The 22357-nt window shown below is 43.1% G+C and overlaps 1 protein-coding gene across 1 annotated transcript in view; it reads left to right on the forward strand.

Annotated features, from left to right (window-relative positions):
* Window positions 1-7117: 7117 nt before the first annotated feature.
* The window catches only part of NECTIN3 (nectin cell adhesion molecule 3), a 43308-nt gene continuing 28068 nt past the window's right edge, over window positions 7118-22357 (forward strand). Inside the window, exons 1-2 of the mRNA XM_027905645.1 lie at window positions 7118-8234; window positions 14479-14553. Coding sequence (XP_027761446.1) covers window positions 7118-8234; window positions 14479-14553 — 1192 coding nt within the window. The remainder of the gene's footprint in view (window positions 8235-14478; window positions 14554-22357) is intronic.

The raw sequence follows: 22357 nt of genomic DNA on the forward strand, positions 1-22357 counted from the left end.
TACTTTAAGTTACACATGGGTGTGCTTTACCAGTCAAGCCTGTGTTCCTCCTTGACTGTGTCTGCTAAAGGATGACATTAGAAGAATGTCAGGTGTTTCAGTAGTGTGCACCTCACATAAAACAGCCTTTTAAAATTATTTATTTCATAATAAGTAAGTTGAAAAGAGGACTTTTGTATTTCTCTTACGGGGTGGCCTGATTTGGATAACTTAATCCTTTCTGAGTGGATTACTACAAATTAAGGGAAAAAAAATTCTCAGGCCTTGTGAACTCTCAAATAAGGTATAGGTGTACCCTAACTCCACACCCCCCACCCCCACCAACTAAAATATTAGAGATCCAAACTGCATTTTTGCAGAATCTGAAAACATCCATGAATTTGGGATAGTTTCCAGAAAATTGCAGGATGTCTCAATCTGGAAGACTGAACCAAGGAAACAGTAAATATTTCTGAAATGAAACACTGATACTTCACATTTAAATGATGCTTTTGTTTAGAGACTGACCTAATTTGAAGGGGTCAGAAATGTGTATAAAAGCCAAAAAATTGAGCAATTTTTTTTTTTTTGGCACAACTGAAATTACATTTCTCTCTGGACAACCAAAGGAAAAAATCCACTATTATGTGCCCTTAATCTACACAGATTTTGTCCGTGTTATGTAACCATTTTGATCATGAGGTGATTTTTAGGTAAAACAGTTATATAATTGCAATTTAGGTGTAGTTATTATTGATAAAGGCAGTCTTTTTCCTTACAGGAATAAAGGTTTTGGCTTATTTATAAATGCAGCTTTCTCTTGTATATGGGGATAATTGAAGCCAAGCGTAGATGAAGACTTCAGCCCCATTGATGCTTTCCATGTGTACCAGTGTTACTTCTCTTGGTGTAAAGGCACACTCTGGGACAGATCTCAGGTTAAAGCAGAGCTTTAGAGGTTTTCTATGTGCTTCTAACAGTGTCTATTAAAATTCTGCATAGAAATGAAATATTTTTTGTGCACAGAAACTTGTCTAAAGTTTGATAAGGTTCTTCAGTTTACAAATTTTTTCTCACAGAATGAAAAGTGTGTAGGTGCATTCTTGGCTACCCTTTTAAGGCTGAAAGTAGAAGGGGAAATTTGGAATTCAATGACACATGTAAAAGGGTAAAAACAGGTGTCTAAAATTAATATGGATTCCTCTTTGTTTTATCTGTACGTGAGCTAAAATGTACAAAAATCATTCAGACTGAAACCTTCATTTAGTTTCAGGACAACAACAATTTTTATAGATATTAAAAAATGGTAGAATAGAAATTGTAATGTACATAGGCTTCATACAGCAAAAAAGGTGACTTTTGCTTAGTGAACCAGGAGATGTTTCAATCTCATGCTGATTTTGAATTTGCAGTAGTTAAAACTGTTTCAAGTACAAAACATGGATGTAAGCAGCAGGAATACAGCATAAAATCACAGAATCAATTAGGTTGGAAAAGACCTCTGAGATCATCGAGTCCAACCTCTGACCGAACACCACCTTGTCACTGAGCGCCACATCCAGTCTTTCCTTAAGCACCTCCAGGGATGGTGACTCCACTACCTCCCTGGGCAGCCCATTCCAATGCCCAATCACCCACTCTGGGAAGAACTCCTTCCTGATCTTCAACCTAAAACTCCCCTGGTGCAGCTTATGACAGTGCCTTCTTGTCCTACTGCTGGTTCCCTGGGAGAAGAGACTGACACCCACCTGGCTACAACCTCCTTGCAGGTAGTTGTAGAGAGTGAAAAGATCTACCCCCAAGCCTCCTCTTCCCCAGGCTAAACAACCCTGGCTCCCTCAGACGCTCCAGACCCTCCACCAGCCTCGCTGCCCCTCTCTGGACACATACATGCATATTACAGCAGCTTCCTTGTGGCTTTACCTTGATCCATCTTTTTTATATTACATATCCAAGCTGTATCCCTAGGGCACAGGCAGGCATGACCTTTGGGTTCATGTACTCCACTCATCATACTGTGGAAAACCTGCTGCTTTTAACAAGCAAACACAGAGGAAAAGACGGGAAAAAGAATTAAAACAGAGTAATAAGTTTACACCAATTTTAGTAGGTAAAATCTTGCCAAGATATGCTCATTTCTAATGATAAGAATAAGCACTTTCAAGGAAAATTAAAAGACTAAGGGAGGAGCAGTTGAGAAGATGAAGAGAGTAAGTCTGAGAAGAAAAAAGAGAGAGCTCCTCTAGGGAATTCTAAACCTGCTTCTTCTCCCATAATTAAGTGAAGCTAGTGTAACAGTGCAGATACTAAAAATGAGTAAAGGTTCACATTAAAATGAATGTTAGAACTCCCTTTTCCTTTTCCTTGAATCAGGAACTAACCTCCTGCTGGGTCTGGGATCATGTCAGTGAATTGGCACAATTAAAATATCATTGTGAAATGTAGGTATGCACTATAAAATTGTGACCTCATTGGGATATAATTTTTTTTTAGAATCATCTTTCTCCTTTTCGATGCTGAGAAAAGAAGATATATTTTGGTGTTCTTTAACTGTGAGAGAAACATCTCCAAGGACACCGAGAATCACCTTACAGAGCTGGACCAGAACCATGTCGGATAATTATCCGTCCTCCACTAGGCTGGATGAAGTGGTAGGTCAGCATCTCTCTCTTGTGCAGGGAAGTCAGCCAGACTGTGGAGGTGTGCCTGGAGGCATCTGTTTGGCCACTGGAGAGACCAGTGCCAAGAAAAGAGGGCAGTGGGACTGCAGTACAGGGATGTCCAATTGGCACCCAAGCAGAATGGCAACGCCCTCAGCTTCTGGATAATAGTTTTGGCTAAGGATCAGCCCCAGAGGGAGTGACACAACTTAACATCCTCCCTCTGCTGCCCCAGCTGCTCCCAGCTATGGACCAGGGTACAGTCCTTTGGGTTTCTTCCCCTGTTTCTAACTGTACTCCTGCTTCTTAAACATCGCAGTACCAGCCCTCACTCACTCATTCTGTTTTTCCTCTCTTCCCTACCTGTTCCCTTTGCTTTTCTCTTTCTGTTCATCTTAAGTGTCTAATGCTTGTGCCTAGAAAGAAAAGCTGTAGCTTTAGAACAAAGTATGCAAACTGTGCATGTGTCCACACAGACACTTATGAATCAAGGGTGTTTTGTATTTATTAGTATAAAATATCACACCTCAGTGTAAATACACATAAATTGTTGAAGAGGAAGAAAGAGGAAAGAAAACAGGCAGACAGAAGGAGAGCAAGAGCCTGCAGTAAAGGGACACTGTGCAGAAAGAAAACAGAGGAAGCATTGTCTTGCAAATACACTTCTGAGAGGAATCCTTAAGTTTTCTGTTCTCTTTGTCAATGAGGTAAGTGGCAACCGGAGAGATTTAACTGGAAAGCCTACCATTTCCTTACCTAATTTTTTTTTTCTGTCAGAAATGCATGAGGAATTCACTTATTTGTCTGTGAGTTTTAAACCTCTCGGCTGAGGCAATGGGAATCTCAGATGTACTACAGACTGGACGACATGTACTTCTGACCACGGGTATGAAACATAATGCTGGAGAGTGGTTATTGTCAGTAACTGCATTACTCTTTTATGAAAAAAAAAAAAAAGCATGAGCTTTGGGACTTTTCTGAGACACACAACAGTCCTCACACAAATCTGGGAGAGTGGGGCCACTCTGTGAGCAAGAGAACCAGTTTTCTAATTGTACTTTGCAATGAAGAATGAGTCAGACACTCAGATTTCTCCTTAAAGGGATCTCCTTAAAGGGTCTTTGATTAAAACAAGATTTTAAGTATGTCATCTTTATTAAGATGGGCAAATAGATTTTAAAAATATCATATGCCATGCGACTGTATGTATGTTATTCTTGGCTAAGCTTGTTTATGATTTATATCAAAATATTATGATAGATTTTTTATGAGATGACAATCCAGATCGTGTTGCATTAGACTATATGCAAAGAGCTGGGAAACATGAAAGTAATAGAACTTTACAATATATTCCTAATCTTAGTCATGTCTTGATAATAGTCAGGGTTATAGGGCATCCTTCACCCAAAAATTCTTAAGTGTATCTAACACTATTAAAAACATAGTTCACCTGTGATAAGCCAAACTGTGCACTGTGGGGTGTTGTCTGAGCCCTTTCCCAAATACATCCAAGGATAATCAGCAAAGCCCACCACTGGGTCAGGAGATGCATGCACATAAATATGCAGCCCACATCTACTGGTCTTGCTGGAACCACTGCCAGTCATGCCTGCTGCACAGCCTACAGAGATCCTTCTCCATGGCCTTCTAGACAAGGAATTGGACAGGCATCTTTCTCCATACAGTATAGAAAACAGTCGTTCTGGCAGCAGTTTTGCTGAGGCACACCCAGAGATAGAATTATTCTGACTGGAGGAACGATGCAGAAGGACAACCACCTGTTAGCAAATGGCAGAAACCCTGCACAGTAACAAGCTAAAAATCTCATCCAGCTGGAAGTGTGTTTAAAAAAAAAAAATAAGAAAAAGAAAAAAAGAAAAAGGCAGGTTTTGTTTGGGATCGGTTTGGTGTAGTTTTATTTTAAAGGGTCATAACGGGTGGTGGTGTGCAACCATCACCAGGGAGGCCCCATCCCATCCATTCGAATGGAAGCGAGAGTTTTCAGAAAAGCACATTGTTCTGCGACAAATCTATTTGACGATTCCCACTGAAGTGAATAGCCCTTCATTCCAGCGGGAATTTGTGCCGTCACTTCAAATGATATGCATATAAGTTAATTTCACACTGCTTCAGGACTTTGTTTTCAAACTACCAAAAGGGTTAAGAATGGAGAAGGAAACACTTGCCAAACTCACCAGTCTAAACTGAGGGTAAGGGTGTTTTTTTTTTTCTTGGGGGGTGGGGGAGGGCAGGTGGGTGAACAATGGCGAGAAAGAGAGGAAAATAGGGACTGGAAATAAAGTACAGTCTTTTGTATTTCTACAGTTCAAAGATGCTTTGGAACAGGACTGCTGCCAACTGCAGAAAACCATCTTTTTATGGAAAAAATATGCCAGTAACAACAGATTTACAAGAACTGAGCTAGTGTGTCCTATACGCATTTATTCCATATTATGCAAGATTAATTGTTTGGAGCATCGTGCCTTCAGGAGTGTTCTAAGCATCGGGGAGCCAAATTTAGCCTTGATATCATGAAGTCAAATTTCCTTTTGTATCACGAAGTCCCCAGGATGCCTGGTTACAACAGTGCTGAATCTGGCACTGGAAGATGTTACCTACAGACTGGGCACGGTTCTGTTTAAATATGACAAATTGCATTTGCTTCCTTAGCCTGCATGAATCGATGTACATATTTTGGTGCTAGACCTTCAAACCATTTTATTTTAAAGATGTTTAATGCGTTTTGTTGTTTTGGAATGAGAAAGAATAAAAATATTATAGCAGATGGCAATTTGATTATAGTTGTCACAAATAGGATTTTAAGGTTGCACTCTCAATTACACTATGGCCCCATTATATTTCCAACCCATCCTAAGAGTGCCTTAAACTTGGTGTAAATGTAATTATGAAATGTAATTTGCTTTGACTGTTAACTATAAAATGGGATTTATCTATATAGGACTCGTCTATACAGGGAAATGTAATAATTACACCCAATTAAAACATTTACCTGGAATGTTACATCAGCAAAGCTATACCAGAATAAATTATTCTGTTACAGTTATGCTCATCAGTTTTCCCACGTAAAAAGGCTCTTATCATAAATAAAAATGGGGCTCTAATGATTAATTCAGTATTATATTTATCTAGGTTTATTGGCATGGTGGAATATATCGGTTACCATGGAATCAAAACGGCAGAGTCTAACAACAGAGTAAAGGACCAGGCTTCAAAAGTATCAGCAGAGCGAGCAAAGCTCTTTTAAACAAACTGCAGAAAAAAACCTGTCTATGAACCTTTGGACAGCGTCCTCAGTACCACCCGAGCAATCCCGTGTCCCTGTCGCAGAGCAAATTGGCATGAGAACAGCTTTGTGCTAGCTGAGGATTAGACTTACTAAATTACATTGATTTCAAAAAACTTTAAGAATCCCCTCAGTTATGTTGGTTTTTCAGAGCAAAATGTTGATGAATGTCCAACGTCCATCGCGGCCAGCAGTTTGCCTGTAGTAATTCTTCGCCTGAATTCTATTTTGTTTCACAGTTACAAATTAATGAGGCCAGTTAATTGGCAAAGATTCAGTGTGGCTGAAGACTGGATGAACATACTATTGTGAGCATCTGATAAACTTAGCCACGCGTAGCTTTGAGAGAAACTGCTCTTCATGCCCACAGTTGAAGGAAATCATCAAATACTACACTGCTTTGTGGAAAATGTGGGGCTTGTGTGGAACCTGTTCCCAAGAGATGTCTCAGTAGCAGGTATGGTATATATATAGCTATTCAACATTTTCCTTGAGATTTTGCAAGGATAGTGCACCTGAAACTAGAATGCACACCTAGATGGTAAAGAAGCAAGACTCTCAAGACAATTTTTTCAAGCTTCTGTATTTTACTGTTGAAAATCTAATTGGGGGATACATCCATTGACACTGTACCCCCAAAGCTGACGATCAGTGCAAAGATGCAGCAAAGAAACTGGATTTCTTTGAAAAGTCACCTTTAATTTTATGACCTGGTTACAGACTGCTCTAATTCTGAGACAGCCCTTAGCTGGACTCCTGGGACCTTGGACAAAGGCGTGAATTCCCTCTTTGCCTCACGAGTGGCCACTCTGCCCTGACTATACTTTCAGTACTGGTCTGCGCCCGTGGCTGGGGCATCATCGCTCCCTGTGGAGCAGCTCTGCCCTCGTCGATGACATCCTTTCCCGGAGCACAGCTATGTGCCATGGCACGGCCAAAAATCCCGACAGGCACTAGCGTGACAGAAACCCTGCCTGCTGCCCCCGGACCCCTGCAGGCCCCTCTGCAAGGGCTGCACAGGGCCGTATTTGGTATTCCTCGGTGCTCTCTCCATAGGGTTCGCTCCGCTCCCAGATGATTTCAGACCGCTTAGCTCTGCCAGAGTCTGCCTTTGGATACCGCCATCTGTTGCGGGCTGGGGATGGCTCCGCATCGCCCCGTCCCCGAGCGCTCGATGCTCCTTCCCCTCGTGCCGCCGGGATACCGCCCCAGCCACGCTGCAAGTGCAGAGGGAGCGGGGCATCCTTGGCTGGTGCCCGGGCAGCGCACCCTGCGCGCCCCGCACGGGGCAGTGCCAGCCACGAAGGGACAGCGCCGGGAAAGTTTATTGTTGGCCAAACCACAGCGCGGAGCTCCGGCGCAGCGGGCAGGCGCCCCCGCCGAGGAGGAACCGGCCCGTCCGCCACCCGCGGGACACCGGGAGCGGCCCCGGCCGGATCCCCCCGCACTCGGGAACGCCCGCGCCCGGCGGAGCGAGATGCGGCCGGTCCCCCACCGCCCCCTCCGGCGCCCCAACCGGGGCGAGAGCTGCCGGCCCGCCCCCAGCCCAGGGGCAGCGGCCGCCCGGCTCGTCCCGGTGCAAGGGGCGGGGGGGATGCCGGGGGGGCGGGAGCGAGGGGAGGGCGGAGGGGCCGGGCGGGCCCCCCGGCCGAGCTTGGGGCGGGGGCGGGAGCGACGGGGCGGGGCGGGACGTACCAACAGCCCCTCGGGGGAGGACGCCGTGGCACCCCCTCCCACCCGCCACCCGCGATACCCACGGGTATTCCCCCCGTGCGCGGGGCGCGTCTGCGAGTCCCACGCAGCGGGGCGGGGAAGGCCGGGGGCGAGGCCACTCGCCCCGGGGCAGGGGGAGGTGGCGGGGGTCGCGGTGGAGGCGCACGGCACACGCCTCCCACCCTCCCTCGGCACCCCCTCCCTGCGGCGGGTGGTGCGGCCCGCTCTGAGGAGGGCGGGAGCGGCGCGCCCCGCCCCGCACAGTGACACACGCTCCGTGTGGGGAGGCGCCGCCGGCGCGGGCAGCGGGACCGGGCGGGACCGGCCGGGCGGTGAAGCGGCGGCGGCGACTGCGACTGCGAGCCGAGCCCGGAGCATGGCAGGGGCCGGAGCCGCTGCGGAGGCTGCCGCTGGTTTTTCCCCTTCGTCGGCTCCTGCCGCCCGCCGGGAACTTTTCCTAGCGGCTGGTGGCGGTGCCTCCCCCCGGTGGCGGCAGCGGCGGCGGCGGCTGCGCTCGGCGGTGCCTCCCGGGCCGGGGCTGGGGCTGCTGGGGTTGGTTTTCTCTCGCTTCTGCTGCAGTAAGTGGAACTTTTCCCCTTGGCGGACGGGCGAGAGGGTGGGTAGAGGAAGAGGAGGAGGAGAGAAACCCGAGCCCCGGGAGCGCCGGGGGACGCGGCCGAGTTGAAGGAAAGTTTGTGTGGCGGCCGGCGGGGCGGGGTGGAGGGGCTGCCGGGGGCTGCCGGCCGCCCTGCGCGGGGGGAGCCGGGCGGGACGCGGCCGAGGTTGTGGCGGGGGGGGGGGGGGGGGGGGGGGGGGGGGGGGGGGGGGGGGGGGGGGGGGGGGGGGGGGGGGGGGGGGGGGGGGGGGGGGGGGGGGGGGGGGGGGGGGGGGGGGGGGGGGGGGGGGATGCGGGGCAGTGTCGGAGCCGGAGCCTGCACCGCTCCGAGCAGAGCCGCGGGCGCTTCCCCCCGGGAACCCCCGGCACCACCGCCGGGAGGGCGGGTGGGTGTCCCGAGAGGCCGAGGTTTCCCGGCCGTCTGGCTCGGGTGGCCGCGGCCCGGGTGGGGCAGCAGGGGAAGTTTATCCACCGCCGGCGGGGCTGGGGCTTCCCCCGGCGGGCGGCAGGTTATCCGCTGAAATGCCCTTCCTGAACGGCGGGATTTTGCTTGTTTGCGGGAATTCGTGGGTGCTTCCCCCCCGCGCCCTGCACTTCCCCTTTCCCTGCCTGTGGGAAGGACAGAAGGGTCTCGGCGTTCTGCGGGTGCTCTTGGGCGCTGGGGCAGTACCCGCTTTGCTGCCGGCGCTGTTGGCCCGTGTGGTTGTTGCCCGTCGCCGAGGGTGGAATCCGCTCCGGTTGCGGGGTGAGGTCGCTGCCGGTGCGGTGTCTTTGTGCACTTCTCGTCACCCGCATCCTGAGCGGCTGCTGCCGGGGGCACTGCGGTGCCGGGCCCCGCGGGGCTTGTTGGCGTGGCCGCTCGGGGGAAAGTGCCATCACCAGCCCCCACTTCCCATGCATCTTCCTGTGGGAAACAAACAGGCGACGTAGCAGTTGGAAACTGAGCAGGAATTTGTTTGTTTATTTATTTATTTATTTAGCGCTGCGTGCGGTGTGCTGTACGTGGTGTCATTTTTTTTTTTTTACAGCAGTGGAAGATGAGAGGGGATAAAAGTGGACTTGGGCGAGAGCAAATCGAAAACCGTCATCGTGCCGTTGTATTCCCAATGCAGCAATGAATAGTTGGCAAGGATATTTTATTATAGGAGACACTGTGTCCCTTCCCTCTTTAATGAAGGAGGAACAAGTTAGAGAAGGTAGTCTCTGGAGATTCATGTGATAAAAATACCCAGGAACTTGCAAGCCGTAAAGCAGTTGTGTAGTATCTGAGAAATGCTTTTTCAGGGAGGGAGTTGAGGCGCTGCTGCTGTAGGATTGTGCTCGTGTATGTAATAGTCTCCCCCCTCTGGCAATGATGTAGCTTTCAAAAAAGATCATTGTTCCTAACTTTGTAAATATTGAGAAGGCGTCACATTTCAAAACTTTAAGGCTTGAGGACTAGTTTCCATAGGGTCGGCAAACTTTTTGCCCTAGCGCTTTCCTCCTCTCCCATTGTTCAGGATTATTTCTGCTCTTTTGCAATTAGGAAAGTGAAGCTGCAGACTTGACATAACCTTGACAAGCTATTTTTATATCTAAATGTGAAGATAATAGTAACAATGAAGCTAAGGGCATCCGTGCCCCGTGTCATGCAGTGAGTTACTGGTTTAGTCTTGATGAGTGTAATTTGGATGTCAGTCTTCCCAGATCCTTTCTGGCATCTGGGAACTTGACTGATAACACTTCAGAACATCTGGCAGAAGCGGCAGTGTTGTGTTGAAACAAGCACAAAGTTTTGAAGTATAATCTCTGGATGAAAAGGAGAACTTCAAAAACTACTAGTGACTTTTGGACTGTGGGATAAGCAGCAGGGGAAGATTGTTTTTTTGGTCAATATCTCACATTTTAGTTTGGTTTTTTTCCCAGTTGAAATTTCCCACAATTGTTTTCACTATCATTGTAACTGTAGCACGTGAGTATGAAGGAAAACTATTGTTATGACTGTGTGCTCCTATATACATTTTGAGCATGATTATATGTTGATAGAATTCAAAACTGCTGATTGCTTTTGGTCACCTTTCCTCCTATTGGTCAGCCAATTCTGATAATGATAACAAAGGGCAGATTTGAAAATGGTACCACAGAAAATACAAACCCGAGTAGAATAATGGCACTACGAAATCAAAACAATTTTTATGCAATCATTTGGGCTGACAGTTAGAAATGATGACTTATTTGATCCGTAATGCCTCAGAGAAATATTGCCAAAACCCCCTCAACACTCCAACCAACAAACTGAAGGGAGGCACAAAGAGAGAAGATGTATCAGGCGTCTGAAATAACAGCAACTTCTGGATTTTTGAGTAAAAACACACCTGCTTATTAAATACTACTCGTCTTAGGAAAGCAAGGCTATTGGGTTCAGGTAACATGCACAAGTAATTGTTCCACTTCTCAGTCAAACAGTGCATGATTCAATGACGTAGGTACTAAATTTGTACAATCAAATCAGTATAGCTGTGAACTAGGGGAGATGTATGGCATCCATTAGAAACGTCATCATACCCTTAAATCTATAGAATAACTTGCTTTGCATTGTGATAAATATTTTTCAGTTATATTGTAAATGAGGACCTGTGGTGCTATTAAATAAATTCCTCATAATTTCAGTGCCTTGTTAGTTTGTACACAGTAAAAAGATTTTTAAAAAGATTTTTGGAATATAAGTATGAATTAAAAATTGGCAAAATCATAAACTGAGGTGAATAGAAAGGAAAGATATTAAAGATACATTTTTTCATTGAGGAAATAATCATTTTCAATTTGAATTGTTGTTTAAGTTTCTTAGTAAGGCTAGACAAAGTGTGTGGGGTGTATATCTTCTTAAGTTTCACTGAATTTTTTTTTTTTTTCAAAGCAGCTTGGAGTGCAGGCTCCAGAATGGTAGTAGAGCTGGAAGGATTGGATTATAAAGATGTGGATGATATAACTATACAGTGTACAATACATTAAATAACAAACAAAAAAAAATCCCAAGTAACTATTGACCAAAACCAATTTTTTTGCTAATTTTTCAGGTTAAGTCATGGCAAAAACAAGAGGTCAGGTAAACCAGGTTACTGTCTTGGAAATGGGGAAGCATGGTAGAGTGTTCAGAAAGACAACAGAATGTATTCTTTTCCTCACTGTACGTCAAAGTCAATGGTCATAGTTTAGAAACTCATAACTGAAAAACCTTTGAAAGTGGTATGGAGAAAAATGCAGTTTGAAAGAGACGTTGGGTGAGTCAATATGACAATAGTGAGAGAAGGAATGGAAAAACTATAGAAGGTGTTTGAGAAGCTGGAAAGAATGAAGTGGTGGTGAACTATGTAGTAGGCTGGGCAGTGCATGAAACTGCTGCATGAAGAAACAGCAAATTCAGTGGTAGAAATAAGAGTAACTTCAAATTGGAGAGTTTAAATCTGGATTGTTTGATAATTATCAGGAGAAAAAAAAAAAAAGGCTGCCAGAAGTTTATTCATCCTGTACTTCAGGTTAACTAGTTAGATTATGAGGTGCGCTGCTTGGGAATGGCTCTTAGCTCTGTTTCACTGTGGTAGGTCTGTCACGTTCAAGGTAACTGTTACACTGCGATGCTTCTGCTGTGCGAGAGCTCCCGTATATATGGAAATGAAGTACAATGTTATTTAAGATCTGAACACTTGGAGTATCATAAAAGAATTGCCGTGGTTTTTTATCTGCTTGTGCTACATAAAGGTTGAACAGTTACTTGATTTAAATGGTGTGTTTCTCTTGCCTCCTTAAATAACTTAATTTTATGTCATGGAATATGACATGTGTTTAATACTGAACAAAAGGCGGTTCTAGCAGGATTTATTTGTGAGATTGAAATCAGAAATATGTTCAAATCTAGGTTGTTTTCTTTCCCATTCCTTTTATGGAGTATTGCTGCCAGGGTGATATTGAGAAACAAAGGACTGCTCTGTAGCAGAAGCAGCAAAAATATGTTGACTTTCCAGAGCACCTGTATCAGCTGATTACCTTTCAGGTGCTGGTAGTAGAGCTCTTAGGGTATGCAAAATCACAGATGTGAATTGCATCTGATGTGAAAAGGGAAAAGGAGGTGGGGGTGTGTTGCTTCAGTAATCAGTGTGTAGGGCTAATAAGTGGAACATTTGTGGAGCTCAGAGGAAAAACCAAGTAAGAAGCTTTAGAATCAAGTGTCTAAATCTCAATTTGTAGAAACAGAATTAGTAGTGAATCAAAGTACGGTAAGAAAAATAGAAAACCTGTTATACAGACGGTTAAAAGATAATTGTGCTAAGTGCTAACTATGTGCAGTGTTGTCAGTAAATGTTGTCCTTTTTTTTTTAGTGTTGATGTGGTTATCTGCTGAGGAGCAATAAACTTTAAGAGTAGGACTTCCCATCTGGTATTACACTGGAGTGCTGCTGTGGGGGTGGCCTGACCTGCTGTTCTGTGGTTGAATGCAGCGTTGTCCAAACAAAGTTCTTTATCGGAAGGTAGGGCTGCAGCCTGGTTAGATCAGTGTGCAAAGTGAGAGTGCTGAGATTTGTCTCTCTGCTCGCTCTGGAGCCCTGCTACCTTTGCACTTAAAGGTGGGCTGTGTCATGACCGGTTACTTTGCTTTAGCACAGTTTGTGTTTGTACTTGGACTTTTGTTTCCAGCTTTGAATGAATGTGTTGTATTGAGTCAGGATTACTTGAAGGTTGGGTTTTTTTCTTTCCCCTGATGACTGTGTTACTGATTGGTATGTGGATAGTAATGCAGAAGTTTCTGGGAGGAATTTTCTGAGGGACCTGATAGTTGACTGTGAGCTAAGTGGCCAGATTTTCTTAGTGAAGAGTGGATATAGGTGCAATTATCTAATTATTAATAATCTGTTATGCCATGTGTTCTTTGGTTCTGTTTTTGTTTGAAGAGGAGGAGCTGTATTTGATCTTTATGGGTACCTTCTTACCAAAGCCGTTCTGTGGTTCTGTGTATCTATGAGGTTTTTTTGTTTGGTTTAGCCTGTCTAAAATAAGATTTCAGAGAATTACTTACTTGAAGGGCAGTTGTATTCAGCACCTCAGAGATCATAGCTATCTGAAGTGTAGTAATATATTTTTATTGAGAGGATGGAGAAGATGATGAATTACTTCATTAGGCATGAAATAAGTTGATCAGGCTTTCTTGTTAGAGGTAAAGGGGCCATTAGCATTATTCTTTATTCCTGGTTAGAAAGCAGATGGGTTGCTTAGAAAAGAGTATCATATAAGTGTGGGAAGAAATCACAAGATGAGCTAAGAAAGAAAATATGAGAATAGCTGAATGTGGGTAAAATGGAAGAAAATATATGAGAAACTATTAAAGACTGAAATGTGCAGTAAAGACCTTGATGGGGAAAATAATTATTGTGTATGAGTCTATGAAGTGGGGAGAGATGAAAAAGGTGTTAAGTGAAAGCTTGTCTTACTCCCCTGGATGTGAAAAGATGTGAGGATAGTGGGTTAAAATGAAGTGTAGGTATGTATGAGTAAGACTTGAGGGGGCTCTTGGCCAATGTTTACACTGGTTCTAGAAAAGCTGGGCCAGTGGCTGCTTATTACACAACTTAGTACAGAAGCTCGTGATGAAGAGCTTTAAGGCAAAGCACAACTTCCAAGTCAGGGTAAAATCACAGCACAAAGTTTTTTGTATTATCCAATACATTAATGCTTCAGGAGTTATTTTTCTCCTCATTCTTTCAGGTAATTAACTATTAGAGTTGTAAATGCTTCAAATGTGAACTCAAGAATTGCTCTTTCTGTCCATGAGTTAGCAAAAGAAGAAAATTAGCAGCAATAATAATAATAATAATAATAAAAATTGTAAGTCCTGAAACTTCTCTCTCCATCCTCTGTCCTTGCTTTTTCCAAGTGTTGGGGAAGGTTAAGGTAGGTCAAATTTATCCTCAGCATGTTACTGAGAAGGTCACTTTTATTATCTGCAGCAGTAGAGGCTCTTGCCAATTTCTCCCCCTAACCTGCTCCCCCCCCTCCATGTCAGGCTTTCATTACCTGACATTTAAAATAAGTTTATATGTCTAGAGAGATTCACTGTTTTCTCCTTTTCTATTAGTCAAGGCTGGTATAGCTTGATAGTTTTTTAAACTAGTCCTGGGATTAGTTTGTACAGAATAGAATGTTTTCCTTAAGTGACTGTTTTAAATACTTAGCAGGTGCTAGTGCTGTCCCTGGAGTGCAGTGGCATGTACAAAATTTGGAGTCATTGAAATGGCAATCTTCTGCTGAAGGTGAGTAAAGACTAGTCAAACAGGTCTCCATAGCTGATGTGTGTACAGAGAAGTGGAAAAAACCCACCTGAGCTAGCTTGATGAATTTATTAGTTACTTTTGGATTTGTTACTTTCATTAGCCCTTGAGTTAGAAGATTACAGGTGAGTGTTAGACTTAAACTTTTCTTAATCCTGTTTTGTGGTGACATTCTTTGCCCACTTCTGTTGCTTTTTTTACTTGAAGTAACACCCATGCTGCAGGTGGTTAAGCTGAAAACTAATTATTGCTGGGACAGCCTTAAAAACAGGAAGAGTGGATTCTGGAGAAAAGAATATGAAAAAGTTGAGACCAATTTCAGATTGGATAACTAGCTTTACTTAATTTCAGTGCACATAATTTGGTAGAAGAATAATCACTTGATAATTAAGCATACCACTTGATTATCAAGCATAAGTTAAATTACATCAAATGCAAGTAACTCAAAGGGCAAGACTTAAGACTCTGACTTGTACTAAGTTGGGGTAATTTTTTCCCTAAGTTCCTTTAATTTCTCCAGCATCATCTGTTGGCCCTTGCCATAACAAAACAACTACTTAGCTCTGGTAAGGATCATTACTGGAGGCTGGAGAAGCGAAGTCAAGAACTGTTAAGCTTAATACCATTTTTGAATATATTTGTAAAGATTGATAATTGCATTTTAAAAACCCACTTCTCAGCCCTTCACTGCTGATGCTATTTCTGTGTTTTAAACACTTCAATGCACTTTTGACTTCAAAAGGTAAACTTCCTTGAAACAGAAGTAATGTTGTTATGACTTCATTAAGGGACTTTAACATTTAAAGAGGCTCTATAGTTCTAAAGAAATCAACCATGAGAATGTGATGGTTGTGACCATACCATTAATCACTTCAGAAATTTAAGTGCATCCTGTTGAAGGTTTTGATGTGTCATTGGTAGCTGAGGTAGCATAAAACAGTCTACCTCTGGTAACTAGCGAGTGCAATATTCCCATTTATCCAGGATATCCAGTATAGTAAAAAACAAGACAAACTCTAGGGTCCTTCCAACCCAAACTGTTCTATGATTCTGTATGTATAACACAACTCTTAAGTTCAGTAGCTGTAAAATAGTAAGGCTTTTGACTATAACCAGATTAATTATTCCAGGTGATGCATCAGTGTTGTCACATGAACATTTAATAACTTATGTTACGTTCTGGCAAATCAGAATGTAATCTCTTATTGAGACAGTTTTGTGTAAGCTTCATGCAATATCTTTGAAAGTTTCTACAGAGTATTCTACCTTACAGAAAGAGATGAGGTCTGTGGGACTTCGTGGAACTGTTAGTGAAAATTCTTTGGGTAGTGAATTTCCAGGGCTGCTCTGCAGCTGTGTTATTTGAGACTCAAGAGGCACGGCTTAGGTTTGATAAATTGATGTGGCTACAAACACGGTGAAAACTGAAGTGAAATGAGGAAAAGCAGTTATGGTGGTGTCTCCACAACCTGAGATTGCTGTGAAAAGAGGTCCTGAATTTATTGCTGTAAGTACCTAGGACAAGACTGTGGACAAAGGAAGAACAGTGAGTGTTATTAGCCTTAAGAAGCTTAAAGAAAGATTTCCTAAAATGTGCTTGTAGCCAGACTGGTGAGATACGTTTTGGGAACTGGATTATTAAGTGGGTGAAAAGTTGTGTGTGGCACTGAATTTGAAAGGTTCTGATCAGCTGTATGAAGTCCACCTGGAGGCTTGTTACTGGTGGCATCAGTGCAGGGGCAGTTTGTCTACATTCCAACCCCTCTTCCCGGTCACTGATGTACTTAGAGCAAATTCGTGGGTGCTGGCAGACTGTGAGGGTCAATTGACCTGCTGGAGACTAGGGCTAACTGAGTGGGATATGTGCATGCTGGAGAAATATCTGTCGGAAACCTTATGAAATTCAAAAGCAAACACCAAGCTAAGTCTCTCTGGGGCAGGATGACCCCATGCAGCAGCGTGAATATGGTGCCAACTGGTGAGAAGTAGCTTTACAGGAAAGAACATAAGGGTCCTTGTGGGTCAGTGTGTGCCTTTGTGGTGCAAAAGGTGAAGAGCACATGGGGCATGGTCAGCAGGTTGAAAGAAGCAATTATTCTCCACTATTTGGAGGTTGTGAGACTGCATCAGAAGTACCATGGACAGTTTTGTGTTCCCAACCACAAGGAAGATGCTGAGATGACTGTGAAAGGCCACTAAGATAAGCAAGTCAGCAGCACATGATGTATGAAGAGGGCTTGAAAAGTGAGTTTGAAGTGGGACATCCTAATTGCTGGCTCTGTCTGTTTAAAAGGTAATAAGAGGGGAAAATGAACACAGGCTCTCCTTAGCTGTGCTAAGGATAAGAGGCGGCAGACACAAGCTACAGCAAGGCAAATCTTTATAATGTGTTAACAGTATGTTTTCCCACACAGAGAATGAAGCACTGAAACAGGTTGTGGGATCTCTGTCCCTGAAAATATTCAGAACCTGACTATGGTATGACCCTGAGCAACTTGATCTGACTTCAAAGTTGGCCCTGCTTTCAGTTGGGGGTCGGATTGGATAACCTCCAGAAGTCCCTTTCAGTCTAAATGAGCCTCACATTGTGCATGGGTAGGCAGGAGCTAGTATACTACAGTTAGTCCTGGAAGAAAAGTAGTAGTTGGAAGTCTAGATTAAAATGCCCAAGTCAAGTCTGAAACAAGTTTTTTGTATAAAGCAATTTGGTTTCTAAAAGCTTACTTTAAGAATGGATCCTGTTGTTAACTTGCAGTGGAAGTTGTAACTGTTATAGGATTTGTTGAAGATCTGCTTGTACTTCTTCTGTTACTCGAGTAAGGATCCACTAAGACCAGTCCCTTAGAGCACAGAGCTTGCTGACAGTGTGACACATGTAGAAAATGTAGTTTGACAGTGAATCGAGCAGCTATTAAACAGCATTCCCTAAGCTTGCTGTCATGATGCAGTTCCTGGACAGAAAAGGGTTAACTTTCTGAAGTAGCTTGCAGTGGAGAGCTGCCTTAAGAGCTAAAAAAAAGTCAGCAGTGTCAGCAGTGCAGGGGGCAGCAGGCATCCACATAACTTTGTCATGTAACTGTGAACTCATCAAATCTTCTCATGGACAGCTGAGATTTGCTGGTCCTGACAAAAAGCGTTTATATTTCATTGTGTGGCCACAGTTGTTCAATACTGGCAGATAACATTCAAACTTTATAGGCAGTTGAAAACGTGAAGTTAATGTTTAGCTGTGTTTCTGAACTTATTCGAGACTTTGCTACTTAGTGCAAAGTACAACCTTCTTTCTCCTCCCCCAGACTCTCCAGAGAGTGGGTGGTATGTGGAATGACAGCATATAAAAAGGGAAGGAATGGTCTGCTTAAGGAAATCGGGACTTTCCTAGGGATTAAAGGTCTTGTTCCGTCCTCTAGAAGGACACACACACATCAGTGCTCCTGACCACTTTTTAATGACTCTCTAGTTCCAGCGTAGGAGGTACAGTGCTGGGGGCAGGGAATGCTGAATGTTTACAACTGTTGCTGGATGCTTAGCAGAACTGCAGCTCCTTCCTTATGAATTTCACAGAAAAACCAAAGCAAAAATCAAACTTCCCGGAGCCCCCAAAATACTGATAACTTAGTGTTTATGTCAAGCAATTGCTTGTAGAGAATTTTTTGGTAGCTTGTCCTTGAGCTTTCTGTAAGGAATGTGTGGACTGTGTGTGCTCACACCCCTAAATGCAGTGGGCAGTCTCTCGTTATGCTGTGTTCCTCCCTCCACTGAAACCTGGAGTGATGTCCATTTCCAAGTTACTTCAATTTTTGCTTTATTGTTCCTGTGTAAAAGTAATATCCTACTAAAGACATAGCTGTTAACAAAGCAGTATTTTTTCATTTACATTGTTCTCCTCAAAATGGCTCAAGTGCACTACATAGTTGGTTTCTTTTAAGTTACTTGTGCTTAAAACTTCATTCTTGGTTAAGTTAGGAATTTCATAGCCCTGCTGGCATGTGGAAAATCCTGAACCAATGTAAGGAAGAAATACTTCTCTGTGAGGGAACAGGTGCCAAAGTGATTGAGGAATAAATTTTGTTCTATGGTGATACTGAAGACTAGACTGGATGAGTCTCCAAGCAGTCTGATATAACTAGACCTACTTTAAGCAGGACTAAGTAGCCTCTTACTTACATGAAATCATTTTTCCCTGCATCAATATTAGAGCTTGTTTGTCTCCGCCAATGATAAATGTGTTATGAAGAGACCTGTATCTAGGGCTTCATTTGTGTTTGAGGTGATAACTAGGTGGAAATGATCGCTATAGCTTTTATCTGTGTTGGACATGACCTGTTGAGCACTTCAGAGCTGTCACAGGCTTTCTGTGAAAGCTGCCTTTTTTTTTCTTCCTCTCTCCGAGCTGGTACTGATGAACAGTGATTCCTGGGACTTGAGTCTGAGTATTTTGGTCTGACAAATTAAATCAGAGTGATTAAGTCAAGAACGTCTTGCTGCTCATGGCTTAGACTGTGGGATAGACATGAGCTTTATGGGCAATCTAGCAAGATGCATGTTGTAGTTACCCTCATGGTTGGGATGGAAGTGTACATATCGATTGCTGTGTAGCAGAAAAGTGACTTGCTACTTTATAATGAAAAAGAACAAACAGCAGTGACAAAAAAATCCTATACTGACACTGTGTTGTATTTTTTTTGTTCTGGTTGCAGTTGCCTTGTTTTATTTCTGTTAGTATGTGTAATGGCAAGTTTATTATGTGGTAGTGTTGAAACAACAACCATATAACTTGGAAGGGAAGTTGTTTGTTGGACTGGAATAGCAACCCACATTTCTGCAAGTTTGTGGCTAGGTGGAGGAGACTTTACTTCTGTGTCATTGGTAACTTCCAGACTTTGAAATGAAGCAGAAATGATGGGCAGTAACTCCTCAGACTTCCATGATTCCTAGTGCCCAGTCCCTCATCCCTTCCTCTCAAAGAATAAGAAAGTGGATATTGTGATAGCATTCAGTTTTGCTTTTCCAAATAACAAGTGGAGAGATCTGGAGTTTGGAAGTAAGTGGGAGAGTATTTATCTGACTAGACCTCCAGTTAGCAGTCTCTGTGATCTTCCTAGGACCTTTTCCTGGAGGGACTTCTTGTGGTGGAATCCATAGTTCTAGGTGATGCTGGAGGATAGTAGGATCTTGGCTGTTGCATTGTCTGGAGTATCAGGTGCCCTAATTATGTGTAAATACTAGTTGATAATAACAGGTTGGAGTAAAGATGACTTACACAGAGCTTTGGAGTACCTTATGAAACTGAGTGATTGAATAGTTAAAGAAGCTGAAGGATGTTCAGTGATGCCCATGAAGTGCCCTTTGTGGAGGGGAGTATTAAACTTCATATGTATTACTTATTATAAATATTCAATATTTCTATAATTGGAAACATGACCTTGAGCTTGTGATGGTCAGTTCCGTGAACTTTGCCGAAGGTCTTGCTTGCAGGCAACTGCCTGTACACGATATGAACTAGGTAATGCACTGTTTTGAAGCATGTCCTCTGCAATAATGTTATGTTGATATCCACTTTGATCTTGAAGTAGAATTTCTAGACTTACCTCTGAAGAGTGTACTACATTTGAAACCTCTTCAGAATAAATTGGTGTCTAGGAGGTGCTGATTTTTGTGTAATGCATGTATTTGTCTGTATTTGTGAGAGGCAGTTTAGTGGTAGGTGATGGAGCTGTCTTAAAGGCCAGTGAAGTTTTGTGTACTTGATTAATAGAAGTCAGAAAAGCTGAAGCACTAGCTGACTAAACTCTGTATCTTCTGAATGGAAATTGTCATTACCTCCAACTCCCAGCCCTGCAAAAAACTGAAGAAATTGAGTTTCTAAAATAAATTCTAAGCAAGCAAGACTGAAGCTGTGTCTAAATGTCAGGTTATAACACAACTTATTATCGAACGAGTTACTTTTCTCAAAGCTGAAGGCTGTCATTTCACCCAAGTCTTATTTGTTGCTGAGAAAGAGAAGGCTGGTCCCTAAGGAAATGATTTGAGTATGCCCTGGTGTCTCAGTTGAGGGCAGACTGATGCTGATCGAGATTCTGTGTGGGTTCATATATTCAACTTTGAAGAGCTAGAAGCTTCTTACAGAACACACGACAAAAGATGGATATCTTCTTATGGATCACAATACAGAAAATATGCGATAGAGAAGACTGGTCGCCTGCTGTGAGCTGACTCTCCCTCTGATGAAGGGGAGAACCTTTACTGAAAAGAGTAGCTGTAAAGAATGCAAATAAATTCAAATAGAAGGTATACATTTGGTAAGGAAATATCTATTTGAACAGGTTGTAATATTCCCCTTAAACACAAATGCAGTAGACCTGAGGATGAAAAAAGTAACTGAAACTGCTCTGTCTTAAGTTAATATGTGCTAGCTTAAAGCACTAGTGTTCTTGAGCACAGAACTCCTGGTTTCTTAATGTATTTGAAGTGCTGCTAACTAAGCATTAAAAATTAAATTAATTTCCCATCATAGATGCCTTCTGAGTTAATTTCTGATTTTTGTTGTCAGTAATTCCTTCATGTATAAATTGACTTAGTTGATTGGCAAAGCAAGTAAGGATAGTCTTGAAACACAGGTGAAAAAACAACAGGTTGCTAGGAAGAGTACTGGGAATGAGACTTCTAAAAGCAGAGTATTCTGAAATCTCACAGTAGTGAGAGCAAGTAGTGTAAGTGTATTGAATGGAATGTTGCAAATAAGTGCCTGAAAGGAGAACTTGTATTTGAGTCCATCAGCATGTGTGTTATGTTGGCTAATACGAATTTAAAGGAAAACCAGACTTTGCTGTCAAAATGTCTGTTAGTAATCTTACAGTAATAAGGCCAACAAAATCTTTGATCATGTCTCTACCCCAGTGCAGGATCAGCTTAGGTTAGTTTGGGTGTTTGGTCTTTAATTACTAAATATCAAGCCTTTCTAAAGGTTCTGGAAATTTGTAATTTTGGCCAGGGTGTTCATTTGAGAAATTTACTTTGTAGCATCAAAGGGTTTGGTGGTTTGTTTTTTATTTCTGTGGACTTGGTTGTTTTTCTTTGTGTTTTTTTTTTTTTTTGCAAGTTTTTTGTGGATTTCTTGTTTGTTCGGGGTTTTCTATTGTTGTTGTTTTCATTTTTTGCTTTGGTTTATCTCCTTCCTAATCTTCACAGGCATGCTTAGTATTGCAGTCCTTCTCTTTTTGCAGTGTAAGCACTTTAGGACCTTTATTGGGTTGCCTTCTTGGAGAGCAGCAATCAGTTATTCCATCCTTTCTTGTGGGTCATGTTTTCTAGGCCTTTGAGCACACGTTGCTTGCAGACTCTGGATGGCTGATATATGTTGTTCAAGCTGAACAACTCCAGATGGAACCTTAGTGATGCAGGCTGGAGAAGAGAGTTTCCTTCTATATTAACATATTCTAGAGTGTCACTTTCAAGTGTAATCACCATATACTTGCTGTAGCTTTCAGAACAGTCTTTGCTCTCTAACCAGTTACTGAACATCCTGTCTGTTACTTACACTCATTCATGCTGGTTGCTCTTCTAATTTGGACTCACTACAACTTGAAGGGTTTTTTTCTGCCTGCCTGGAAAAGTTTTGTATGTATAACTTCACTTATTTTTCTGTATACAATGCAGTTATAATTGGCAGCACCACCAAGACTCAGAAGCACAATGCTTCTTTTGACCTTCCACTATATCTGTTAGATATTCTGGTTATGTGCTTATAGGATGACTTTTAACATTTTCCACCACATCAGTTTGT

The sequence above is a fragment of the Empidonax traillii genome, unplaced genomic scaffold, assembly GCF_003031625.1.
Source record: "Empidonax traillii isolate 1590-97213 ecotype Southwest subspecies unplaced genomic scaffold, ASM303162v1 scaffold1185:size159731, whole genome shotgun sequence".
Lineage (NCBI taxonomy): Eukaryota > Metazoa > Chordata > Aves > Passeriformes > Tyrannidae > Empidonax > Empidonax traillii.